We start from the raw sequence: 12,661 nt of genomic DNA, 5'->3' as shown, positions 1-12,661 counted from the left end.
AAAAGAATGTTTTATCCTAAGTAGAATAAAGTAGTAATACCTTTTTTTCAGTAAAAGATTCCAAGTTGTCTTTAATTTGTTGTTTTTTTTTTTTTTTTAATACTTAGGAATGACTCTGAGTGCCTTAGAATAAATTTGTTTATAAAAGTGTGTGCTCCTATTTTAATGTAATAAATGGAAACATAATTAGAATTTGGTGCATCTGATTTCACATTAGGCTGTTGAGTACATTGTTTAATATATGACTAAAACTATATGGTTGTTTTAACTACACTACATTTGGTTAGAGTTATTTTTTATGTATTTCAGAAGTATCTAATTCATGAGGTTAATAACCTGTGAATATTACTGTAACATTTATGGAAGATCATTGAGAAACTTGACAGCACTGTTCACCTTCTACAACAGGGTTAGCAGACTGTGGCTCATGGGCGAAATAAACCCAGCCTGCCACCTACTTTTGTCAATACAGTTTGATTGAAGCAGGGCCAAGTCCCTTCGTTGATGGGACTGATTTCTACAATGGCACCGCTGAGTAGGTGTGACAGAGACAGTGTGCCTGCAAAGCTTAAAAAGTATTTGCTATCAGGCCTTCCACAGAAAAAGTTTGCCAAATGCTGCCTTATAAGTTAAAATTAATACTTTGTTATGATCATTTCAGTTAAGTGGCTTACTAATCTGTTATTTAGATCTTATATAAATAATAGAGTTAAATTTAGAGAAATGGATTTTATATGATCACATTGGGGTTTTTTAAACATCTTTTTCTATGCAGAGACCATTTGTAACACTTCATTTTTATTTTTATAGGGGCTGATAGGATGTCTTCATTTGGTGACTTTATCGCATTATCTGATATTTGTGATGTCCCTACTGCCAAAATTATCTCCAGAGAGGTTAGTGGACTTTCCTGTATCTTGACCCAGGCATAACTGAGTAAAGCTCTATTTGTTCATAGTTTTCATTGAAACTATAACTTCTCATATTTATTTACACCATTTCTAAATTAAGTTTATCATTTAGAATGTTCATATTTTATGTAGAACGTGAATCCTTGACTGAATTGTAATTTTGAGATTTAGTGAGTGTTTCAAATGAATATTTTGCTATTATGATAAAGTTTTAATTTCTATATTTAGGTTTTTTTTATATTCTCTAGTAGTCATTATCTTAATGCCAAAGTTAATGTTTCTAAAGAGCAGAGGATGATGTAATAATGATAGCCTTACCGTAAACCTTTGTAGATCTGTAATGAAAGATGTTGTATAGGGGAAGATTATAAACTACTCTGAAAAACTAACCCCCATTAGTTGGATACCAAACAAGCCTTCTGGAAAGGTGGGTTTTGGGGCAAGGAGACAGACTGAAAGAAAAAGAAGATAGCTTGGAGGGAAAACGAATAGGTAGAAATGAAGGCTGCATGAGCTTGACAACATTTAGTTGCTTTGGGGACTCTCCCCATGACCGTGACCATCCCTCTACCATCCCCATCCACAGTGGAGCTGACCTGCTGTGTTTTATGTTCTAGCGTAAGGCTTTGTAGTAGGACTTCGCTGTCTTTCAAAGATGTTAAATACAGTCCCTTTGTCTTGCTGTTGAGGTACTTGCTTTGCCTAAGGTTATTAGCAAAGATGTAATCTGATCCCCATGCCCTGCTCTTGTGGAACTTGCTTTGCCGAAGGTCATTTTGCTAGTACTGGCGGAGAGGGCACTAGAGCGGGCTCTTTCTAGTGCAAAACACTTCATGAACAGGATAGTGAGAAATCGTTCTTCCTCTTAAGGTACATGTGTTACTGTGAATCATTTGTTTGTTCTTAGTTAAAACTGAAACAGCCCGAAACCCTGAAAGGAGAGCAAGTGAGATAAAGTCAGCTGTAGAACTCTGTGTTCTAATATAGGCTTATCTTTTCCAGGTATAGGTACTAGCATTATCTGCTGGAGAGAGAAACCAGAAAATGCTGCTGCATTAAGACAGATAATTGTGTTTAGATTGCTTAGGAAATGTTCCCTAATTTTTGAAAATAGAAATGAATGTTTAAAGGTCGCCTGGGTGGCTCAGTCGGTTAAGGGTACAACTCTGGATTTTGGCTCAACCCAGCATCAAGCCCTGTGTTAGGATCCGGGCTGAGCATGGAGCCTGCTTGGGATTTCTTTCTCCCTCTCTGTCTCTCCCCCCCCCCCCCCCCACCTCTCCTTCTCTCAAAATAAAAACTTTAAAAAAATTAATGTTTAATATATTTATAGGTATCTGATGGTATCGTCGCCCCAGGATATGAAGATGAAGCTTTGAAAATACTCTCTAAAAAGAAAAATGGGAGCTACTGTGTTCTTCAGGTTAGTTTAATTCATGTTTGAAATAGTAATTTGTTTTCTTATCTTATGTTTCTTTTCCCCCATGTTTAATCTTTATGATGACAACCTTTGAATTTACCCTTTACTGAAGTTTCTTTAATTTTTAATCCTACAGGGTTTTTTTTCTTACTATTAATTTTTTGGTTTAAGATGAGGGTAGCTTCCTTAGTCTTAGTTTTAAATTCTAATTAAAAAAAAAAAGTTATTCAAAAGGTGTTAAATTTAAATATCATTTGATGAAAGGCCTCCCCATCCTTCCTTTTTGCCACTATGTTACCTCTTTAAAAGTAATATTTTGGGGCGCCTGGGTGGCGCAGTCGGTTAAGCGTCCGACTTCAGCCAGGTCACGATCTCGCGGTCCGTGAGTTCGAGCCCCGCGTCAGGCTCTGGGCTGATGGCTCAGAGCCTGGAGCCTGTTTCCGCTTCTGTGCCTCCCTCTCTCTCTGCCCCTCCCCCGTTCATGCTCTGTCTCTCTCTGTCCCAAAAATAAATAAAAAACGTTGAAAAAAAAAAATAAAAAAAAAAAATAAAATAAAAAAAAAATAAAAGTAATATTTTAAATTTCTTGCTTGTCTTTTCTGAAATAGTTGGTACTTTTTAGGAAATACTTGCATTTCTTTTTCTTTTTGTTGTTGTTTTTTCCTCCTGACACAAATGCATACAGTCTGACCATCTTGGAAGTTTGCCCGGTATGGGTGTAGCTTATGTAGCCAGTCACCCAGTCATTAGCCACCACACACGCTCTGCAGTGAATTAGGACTGGGTCAGTCTGTGATAGGTCCTGCTCCTCTTTGAGGTTGTCCCATCAAATTTTATGTCTTAATGGGATTTCCTAATAGCTTTGCCAGCATTGTGTTCTTTAACTTTTTCTTCTTATCAATAGGAGATAAAAATGGCATCTCACTGCAGCTTTAGTTTCCCATTATGTGTGTGGTGAACATCTTTTCATATTTAAAGTATTTTTTATTCCTTATTATAAATTATCAGACTATATTCTTTGCCTATTTTTCTAATTGATGAGATTTTTCCTTACTGATTTTTACACACTCTTAGCTATTAGGGAAACTAGCCCATAGTCTAAGATCAATATTGATGCCTGGCCATTCTATTATACCCATAGCGAAAGGATCTTACACATGGTTAAATTAGAAAAAACGAATATAAGCTTGCTTATAATGATTTTTTTGTAAAGTTAAATGAAAAATGTTAAAGGTTGTAGATGTGTTGGTTTTGACTCTATATTTGTATTTTAGATGGACCCGTCTTACAGTCCAGATGAAAACGAAGTTCGAACTCTCTTTGGTCTTCGTTTAAGTCAGAAGAGAAATAATGGTGTCATTGACAAGTCATTGTTTAGCAATGTTGTGACCAAGAATAAAGATGTAAGTTTGAAACTATCTGAACTGTATGCTAGTTACTCAGTGAGTATTTTTAATATTTATAAGCTTATACATTTTTAAAGACTCATATTTAAAAATGGTTGATGTGCAAATGTCTAGCTCATTTTTAAGTTATCAAGTAAGTTTGAGAGCTTAAAAAAAGAATAAATTATGATATTAGAAGCTAATGTGTGTATGTACATAGAGATATTTATCTTCATTTCTACATAAATGGCATTGTATCTTTTATGAGTCTGTTCCATAACTTGCCTTTTTACCATGCACTAAGCTTGCAAATATGTTTTCTATATCAGTAAGTGTAGATCCACATCTTCATCTAAAAGGCCACATGGCGATCCATGTATAGATGTACTAGGATAGATACTTAGATTGTTGCCATTTTCAGTGCTGTGATCAGTGTGTTCACGTAGTCAAGTTTTTGTTCTTGTGCTGTTTGTCATCTGTTAGGAACGACACATTCCTAGGATGATAGTGGTGATTTTTTTTCTAGTATTTATATATACCCTATCATTTAATATGCATAGCACTCTATGTGGGGGATGGGGAAAGGTGACTACCCTATCATCTCTATTGTAAAGATCACAAAATTGTGACGTCAGGTACAGTTAAGAAATTTGTCCAAGGTTGCATAATATGGAAATGGATGAGCTGGTATTTCTTTTCTGAAATCTCTTAATTGGACCTTCGATTTTGAAGGATATTTTTGCTGGTTCTAACAGCTCTACTAACAGCTCCCCCCCCCCTCCCCGCCTCCCGCCCCGCCCCCCCCGCCCCCCGCCCCGCCCAAGTACTTAACATGTGGAACTACACTGTTTTGTGGTCTTACCTGCTGGTATGTCTGGTATTTTTGATTGAATGATTGGGTATTGAATGTGAGAAAACTATAGAGCTATTTTGAAGGTCTGGATGGTGTTTTTTTCTTCCCTCCAGAAAGAGCTGACTTCTCCTTTTGGCAGGCAGATCAGATGGAGTCCGACCATCTTTATCCTGGCAGGAATTAAGCTGACTTGAATTTGGGCTTAAATCTTTGTGAGGACCAGTCTGTTTACGGTTCACCCCTGCTCTGCTGAAAGCATCAAGGGTCTGCTAGTATCACTTTCCCCTGGTGTACTAAACTCCATTTTTGCCACTTATTCCTGTAACACTGCCAAAATTTGGGCTCAGTTCCTTTACCTTTTAGCTTACTGCCTTTCAACTTAGAAAATGCTTGAAGCAAAAAGCATACGGCTACACTCGTTTCTTCCTACTTCCTTTATCTCTGGGATCTTTGCCTCTCAGTACTTGCTGTTTTACTACCTCACTGTTGAGCCTGTTTGTTCCTGGAAAAGGTTTAGTCTCGTAACAAGTCATTCATTGTAACAGAAATAGAAAATGAGGAGGTGCAATTGTTCCCAGGTCTGACTCCTGAGGCTTTAGGTAGAGTTGCTGAAAGTAAACCTCAGAGCCTTTATTGGAATAATTTGATCTGTTAATAAGTATATGGTGATTGAGACATGATTTTTGTTGTTTTATTCTTCCATTTTTATTTTTAAAAATCAGTGGTGCCCTGAAGTAAAGGAGCATGGTAGGCATTTCATATAGAAATAGCTTTCAGTCCTTTGCAATCTACTCCTTTGGTCAAGGCTATTAAGTACTGGGATTTTCAGATGGAAGCATGGTTTTGTACCATTGTTACTGTAGGCAGCTCACATTATAACATAGTAATATGAGGCTCTTTTTCTTCTTACTTTATTAACCTGACTGGTTAATGTGTCTTTTTAAAATACTGAAACAGTATTGTCCTAGATTCCATAGTACCTCTGTTGACAACCCTGCCTGCCTATTGAGACTCTTACTTTTGTAAGTTTTCCTTATAGGTTTGTAGGTATTGGACAGATGAATAATTTAACAGTATTTGATAGATTTTGTACCTCTGACTGTACTAACTTAGATGTTTTTTTACAAGGAATGAAGTATGGTTTTAATGCCTCTTTTATCTAAATTCTTCTCTACTTGTATGTATTTTTAATTAGAAATTTGGAAAGTAAAGCATAAGAGTGATGGTTTTATCTTTCTTTGTATTGCCCTCTCATTTGAAAGCAGTGTTTTGTTAACTTTTCAGCCTCAAAATCCTTGGAGGTGTAGAACAGTGGGCGAAGCATAAGGATTGATTGTGCATTAAGAATTAGTGAACATGGGGCGCCTGGGTGGCTCAGTCGGTTAAGCGGCCGACTTCGGCTCAGGTTATGATCTCGTGGTCAGTGAGTTCAAGCCCCGCGTCGGGCTCTGTGCTGACAGCTCAGAGCCTGGAGCCTGTTTCAGATTCTGTGTCTCCTTCTCTCTGACCCTCCCCCGTTCATGCTCTGTCTCTCTCTGTTTCAAAAATAAATGAACGTTAAAAAAAATTAAAAAAAAAAAAAAGAATTAGTGAACATGGTTGAAATATTTCCTCTTCCATTTTTCTTAAATAATGCTTTAATTTGTTTTAACTATTTGTGCCATGTATATATGACTGGATTCCTTCACTCCCATCCCCATACCATCTCCCCCTTGAGATGTCTTGTCTCACATTTCTTGATCCTGTCTCAGAATACCAGGGTTACGTTTCAGGGCAGACCTGTAGGAAAGCTGGTTTATGTTATTAATCTTTCTTAGAACCAAAGGAATAAAATGTATAGTTGGTGACTCAAACAGATACAGACAGGAAAGGATATACTACATTAACACTATCTTAGAATAAGAAATTCTTAAGAAATTCTTTTAATTGAGCTTTTAATTTTGAAATAAAAATGAGAATTATAGATTACAGGCACTGTTAAGAATTCCCATGTCCCCTTTGCCCCATTTCCCCTCATGGTAATATAATGCCTTGTAATACTGCAGTACAATATCACAACCATGGTAATGATATTGATACAGTTAAGGCACAGAAAGAATGCTTCCACGACTACAAGGATCCCTTATGTTGCTCTCTTACAATCACACTCCCTTCCTTCCTGCCTCCACCCCCTCCTTAACCTTGGATAACATCTAATCTGTTCCCCCTTTTATAATTTTCATTCATTGCACATTCGTGAGTGAGTTTTTCTGTGAACATAAGTTCATATTCCTCTGTTATAAAAGGCCCAGGAGTATCATCAGTGGCTGCTGGGTAGTATCATAGTTGCATATTTAGTTTTTTTAATTGCCAAACTGTTTTCCAGAGAGCCTGTGTGATTTTGTGTTTTACACCAGCAACATGTGAGTGACCCACTTCTCTGCATCCTCACTAGCTTTTAGTGTTGTCGCCCTTTTTAGTTAAGTGTGTGGCAGTATCTTGTGATTTTAATTAGCATTTTCTAATGGCTAATGATGGGTGTTTTTTCATATTTATTTTGCTGTCTGTGTATCCTTTTTAGTGAAATGTTTCTTTGTGTCTTTTGCTCATCTTCTAATTAGATTGTTTTTGTCACGGAGTTTTGAGAGGTCTTTACTTACTTAAATAGTAGTCCTTTTTTGGTTATGTGGTTTGCAAATATTTTCTCCCAGTCTGTACTTAGTCTTGTTTTTTTTTTTTTAACTTTTTTTTTTTTTTTTAATGTTTATTCATTTCTGAGAGAGACAGCATGAGTGGGGAAGGGGCAGAGGGAGAGGGAGAGGGAGACACAGAATCCGAAGCAGGTTCCAGGCTCTGAGCTGTCAGCACAGAGCCTGACGTGGGGCCTGAGCCTGTGAACCATGAGATCATGACCTGAGCTGAAGTTCGATGCCCAACCGACTGAGCCACCCAAGTGCCCCTGTACTTTGTCTTTTTATCCTCTTCATACAGTTTGCAGAACAGAAGTTTTAATTTTGAAGTCTGATTTTAATTTTGATGAAGTCTGATTTTTCCCTTAGCTAATTGATCAGTTAGCTGCTGCTTATAGTCTTTGTCCACATAGATAATCCTTCTTTTCAGTTTGTATTTGCTCTTTACATTAAACATAGTGACAGGGGTGCCTGGGTGGCTCAGTCAGTTGAGCATCGACTTTGGCTTGGGTCATGATCTCACTGTCCGTGGGTTTGAGCCCCGCATCGGACTCTGTGCTGACAGCTCGGAGCCTGGAGCCTGTTTTAGATTCTCTGTCTTCCTCTCTCTCTGCGCCCCCCTCCCCACTCACGCTCTGTCTGTCTCTCTCTCTGTCAAAAATAAACAAACATTAAAAAAAATTTTAAACATAGTGACATTTCTGGCTATAGCAATTGCTTTATTCTGTTAGGACTGGTAGTTCACAAGTATTTTTGAATAGTTTCTACTTAGAATATTCTAGACAAAGCAGAAAATGATCGTAATTTGATTTTTCCTCAACAGCTGTGGCTCTGTGTAGACATCACAGTTGTTTGTGATATCTGTGAAAATTATTCTCCATGTTCTTTCTCAACATAAACTTTATGTCTCTCTCTGTTTATATATGTTCCTTGGCACTGTGGTAGAGAAAGTATTATTTGTCGGTTTAGGAATGGATATGGTACATCACAGCATGATATGTAAACACGCTTAAGCCGGAGTTGCTGCAAAATGGCATTAGTTTGAGTCCGTGATGCATTAGGCACTGCTGAGTTCCACAACAAGTATGTTGAATGTTGATCTTTTTCAGTAAAACACAATAGTGATTTCTATGAACAGTTAATTCCATTCTATCATTTGAAAGGTACAACTACATCATAGGTCTATAAGAAAATGACCTGTAAGATGCTTAACGTTTTCCATTGGAGCTACAAATTCCACTGTAGTTGACCGCCCTGTGTCTTTTCAGTTGCCAGAGTCTGCGCTCAGAGACCTCATTGTAGCCACCATTGCTGTGAAGTACACGCAGTCTAACTCCGTGTGCTATGCCAAGAATGGTCAGGTAACCACACTCTCAAACCCACTTTGGGCAGACTGTTGTTTTTCAAAATGATACTCGTCCCTCAGGTGATAGACTGCTTGGAAAGGAAAATTGGCCAGGTTTTTCTTTTCTGGGTTTGTTGGTATCTACTCAGTAATGTGGTAGACCATTAGAGCTAGTGATGATCACAAAGTATCTTCAGAATGACATGTTAAAATTGGGCGTATTACTTCTTGCCCAGACTGAGTTGGCACATTAGGGTTAGTGGGACTGTAATAGCCGCTATAAAACTAGTTTATTCACTCCCCTCCTCCTGATGGCTGTGATATTTCCAGTGAAGAGAGAGTCAAGAATAGTACTGCTACCTATTACTCCATGTTTTTCTAGCTTGTTGGATATTTTTGCGTTATTTCTAAGGTTATTTTACCAAGAATCTGTGGACTGCAAGTTAACGTGATCTTTTAAAATCAGGTTTACTGAGACATAATTTATATACAATAAAATTTACTCTTTTTAAGTGTCGAATTTTGAGCAGTTTGCCCACATTATGTAGTTCGATGAATGACCACTACCACGCGCAAGGTGTTGAATGTTTCTTATAGACGTCAAGCGAGATATTTCACTTGTTTCCTAGTGGGCTGAGCCGTGGAATGCAGCACTGAGCCAGCTCCTCCTGGGGGTCTCTTCTAACTCTGGACTGAACTGGTTCTGCTTTCGCCATAGCTTCCGCGGCGTTGGGAGCCCTTCTCACGGTGTCTTGAGCTCTTCTTGGCACCTGTTAAATTATTTTCCCATAAGTGGGGGAGGGAAAGTGTGGATATTCATTAGCATGTGACCTGGAAGACTTTGAAATTCAGAATTTTAGTGATTGTCAACTGTTAAAAGACTGCTTGTCTCTGTTAACAAAAACTTGGGGGATTGCGGTTACTGGTGTTCTTGGAGTCGGGTTCTAATAAGTTCCAGTAAGACTGTGCCTCACTACTGATGTCCAGGAGTTCTAGAAACTTACAGAGTATTAATAGCCATACTTCAAATGTCACCGAAGAGGTAAAATGTGTTAATAGTAGTTACTGACATCTACTCTCACCCTTAATAACTTAAGAATTATTTGTATTTTGGCCTACTGTTTTTTTCACAGAATTGATAGATTTTAGGAAATGTGCACAAAAGACCTGTTTAAAAAAAATATCGAAAGAGAGATTCATCTTAATGTTCATGTTCTTCAGGTTATTGGCATTGGAGCAGGACAGCAGTCTCGAATACACTGCACACGCCTTGCAGGGGATAAGGCGAACTACTGGTGGCTTAGACATCATCCACAAGTGCTTTCAATGAAGTTTAAAACTGGAGTGAAGAGAGCAGAAATCTCCAATGCCATTGATCAGTATGTTACTGGAACCATTGGCGAGGTAAAAGTCACTGGGTTTGTGAGTGGAGTATACTGGTATGCTCACTCTTTTCTGTAACAGGTATTTTTCTTAAAATTTTACATTGTCTAAAATTGTAATTCTAAACTTTTTACCAATTCTCCATTGTCTGCTGTCTTTAATTTTTTTGTTCATAGTTAATCCCTTTCTGATACCACAGACCTTCCTTGTCTTTTAAAATTATAACCATTGGTTTAGTTTTATAACTTTGTACTTTCCCTGTTGGTTTTGAACTTTTGATGGCAGGGACTATTTTTCACCTATCCTGAGGCTTCTTTCACAGTGCCAACCAAACATGATGCTTCTGCATGATAGGTGTGTATTCAACATGAAATACAAATTATCTGATAGCGGGTAACCAGTGCCTTCTCCCCCTGCACTTTCTTTTCTTTTTTTCTTTTTTTTAATGTTTGTTTTTGAGAGAGAGAGAGAAAGAGCGTGAGTGCATGGGGGAGGGGCAGAGAGAGAGGGAGACACAGAATCAGAAGCAGGCTCCAGGCTCTGAGCTGTCAGCACAGAGCCGCATGTGGGGCTTAAACTCATGAACCGTGAGATAGTGACCGAGGTCAGACACTTAACGGACTGAGCCACCCAGGTGCCCCTTTCCCCTACACTTTCTACCAGAGTCATTAACAACTCAATTTTTGTTACATTTCATATTTAATGTCTTCTATTTTGAAGAAAGCATACGGGTGCATTAAAATGACAACTGTTGGTGTACGTGGGTAGCTCAGTCGAGCAGACCATGATCTCACCTTTCATGAGTTTGAGCACCACATTGGGCTCGCCGCTGTCAGACTGCCAGTGCAGAGCCCACTTTGGATCCTATGTCCCCTTCCCTGTGCACATCCCCCCCTTGCACTGTGTCAAAAATAAATAAACGTTAAAAATAAATAAATAAGTAAAATTGCAGCTATCAACAGCCTGCTAAAGATCTAGAATTTAAACCTATATTTGGACATAGCAAATGTCGATAAATCCTGTGTGGAAAGCAAAAGAGAAGTCTGGTAACCGGATACTCGATAGTCTCCTGAGGAGGTGAGTTAACCACATTACGTTGTCCACAAGTTCAGGGACAGGAATCCATGACATCATTAAGTGTCACATAAGTGTGTCTTATAATCATAAAGTACTTAAAAAATAAGCCTTTCTTTTTTTACTCTAATATTGGTATTATCCTGTTTAATATTACTAGTGAAATCTTGCTCGTAGTTCTGGAAGGATCTTTATATGTACGTGAACAAGAGTTAAAAGTATGTTGTTTTAGGGGCGCCTGGGTGGCGCAGTCGGTTAAGCGTCCGACTTCAGCCAGGTCACCATCTCGCGGTCCGTGAGTTCGAGCCCCGCGTCAGGCTCTGGGCTGATGGCTTGGAGCCTGGAGCCTGTTTCCGATTCTGTGTCTCCCTCTCTCTCTGCCCCTCCCCCGTTCATGCTCTGTCTCTCTCTGTCCCAAAAATAAATAAAAAACGTTGAAAAAAAAAAAAGAAAAAAAAAAAAGTATGTTGTTTTAGCCAACAAATCATCCAAAATGGAAGCACCTTTTTAAAAATGTGAATACCGTGGATCATACCTTGATTTCATCTGTATGACTGACTGTAGACTTGAGGCTGTGTAAATATAGTTCTAGAACATCCATCATCATCTGTTTGCTTGTTTTGATACAGGGATATAAAATAGTAGATTTAATTTAGGCAGAGATTAAGAAACAAAATATATTTAGAATAAACTGATTTTGAAAGTAAATGGTATAATCTTTATTTGGTACACTTAGAATTACTTTTCTTAATGAAATGTTAAAAGCATCAAAAAAAATTCTGGAGATGTAAATTGGAATGAGCCATTATTTATAATTAAATCCTGGGACAAATGCCCAAGTGCTTTCTGGCATTCTGATTTGCATCAGATAGTATTAAAGATTGTATCCAAAATCTTTCTTTCTTTCCCTTCTCCACCCCCTTCTCATAGGATGAAGATTTGGTAAAGTGGAAGGCATTGTTTGAGGAAGTCCCTGAACTGCTAACTGAAGCAAAGAAGAAAGAATGGGTTGACAAACTTAATGACGTTTCTATCAGCTCTGATGCCTTCTTTCCCTTCAGAGATAACGTAGACAGAGCTAAAAGGGTAAGTGTGGAAATGATGTGCATTTGCACAGAATTGATTATGATGTAAAACCCTGCTTTACACTTCAGAAACTCTGCTTTTGGTGTTTAAGTTCTGTGAGTTTTATAGCCAAGTTATGGCAGTGTGATCAGTAATATTTAAGTATTTTACTTTTCCATTTGATGTTCTTTTGCTCTTTTGGCCGAGCGAATCAGTCTGTATTGTGAACCCTTGTTAGCTTATGCTTTGTAGAGGAGGATTTTGGTTCTTGCGTGTCTTCACCTGAACTTGTGTCTTGAAAGTCAATGTCTCTTCTCCCCGCAGAGCGGCGTGGCATACATTGCTGCTCCTTCTGGTTCTGCTGCCGACAGAGTTGTGATAGAGGCTTGTGATGAACTGGGAATAATTCTCGCTCATACGAATCTTCGGCTCTTTCATCACTGATTTCGTTGCACAGTATTTTATGGTTTGCTCATGTGTAGGTGAAAAATCGCATGTGACCTTTTGACAAATGCCTTTTTTAAAAAATAAAACATTAAGTCTTAGTTATCTTGGA

At 38.2% G+C, this 12,661-nt stretch overlaps 1 protein-coding gene across 1 annotated transcript in view; it reads left to right on the top strand.

The window, feature by feature from the left end:
• ATIC (5-aminoimidazole-4-carboxamide ribonucleotide formyltransferase/IMP cyclohydrolase) overlaps nucleotides 1-12,661 on the top strand; it is a 28,495-nt gene extending 15,834 nt beyond the window's left edge. Inside the window, exons 10-16 of the mRNA XM_058705949.1 lie at nucleotides 811-896; nucleotides 2,245-2,334; nucleotides 3,606-3,734; nucleotides 8,507-8,599; nucleotides 9,805-9,987; nucleotides 11,971-12,126; nucleotides 12,430-12,661. Coding sequence (XP_058561932.1) covers nucleotides 811-896; nucleotides 2,245-2,334; nucleotides 3,606-3,734; nucleotides 8,507-8,599; nucleotides 9,805-9,987; nucleotides 11,971-12,126; nucleotides 12,430-12,549 — 857 coding nt within the window. The 3' untranslated portion in view covers nucleotides 12,550-12,661. The remainder of the gene's footprint in view (nucleotides 1-810; nucleotides 897-2,244; nucleotides 2,335-3,605; nucleotides 3,735-8,506; nucleotides 8,600-9,804; nucleotides 9,988-11,970; nucleotides 12,127-12,429) is intronic.

The sequence above is a fragment of the Neofelis nebulosa genome, chromosome 2 (genome assembly GCF_028018385.1).
Source record: "Neofelis nebulosa isolate mNeoNeb1 chromosome 2, mNeoNeb1.pri, whole genome shotgun sequence".
Taxonomy (NCBI): Eukaryota; Metazoa; Chordata; class Mammalia; order Carnivora; family Felidae; genus Neofelis; species Neofelis nebulosa.
The sequence above is the reverse complement of the archived record's forward strand: the minus strand, read 5'-3'. Positions and strand labels throughout refer to the sequence as shown.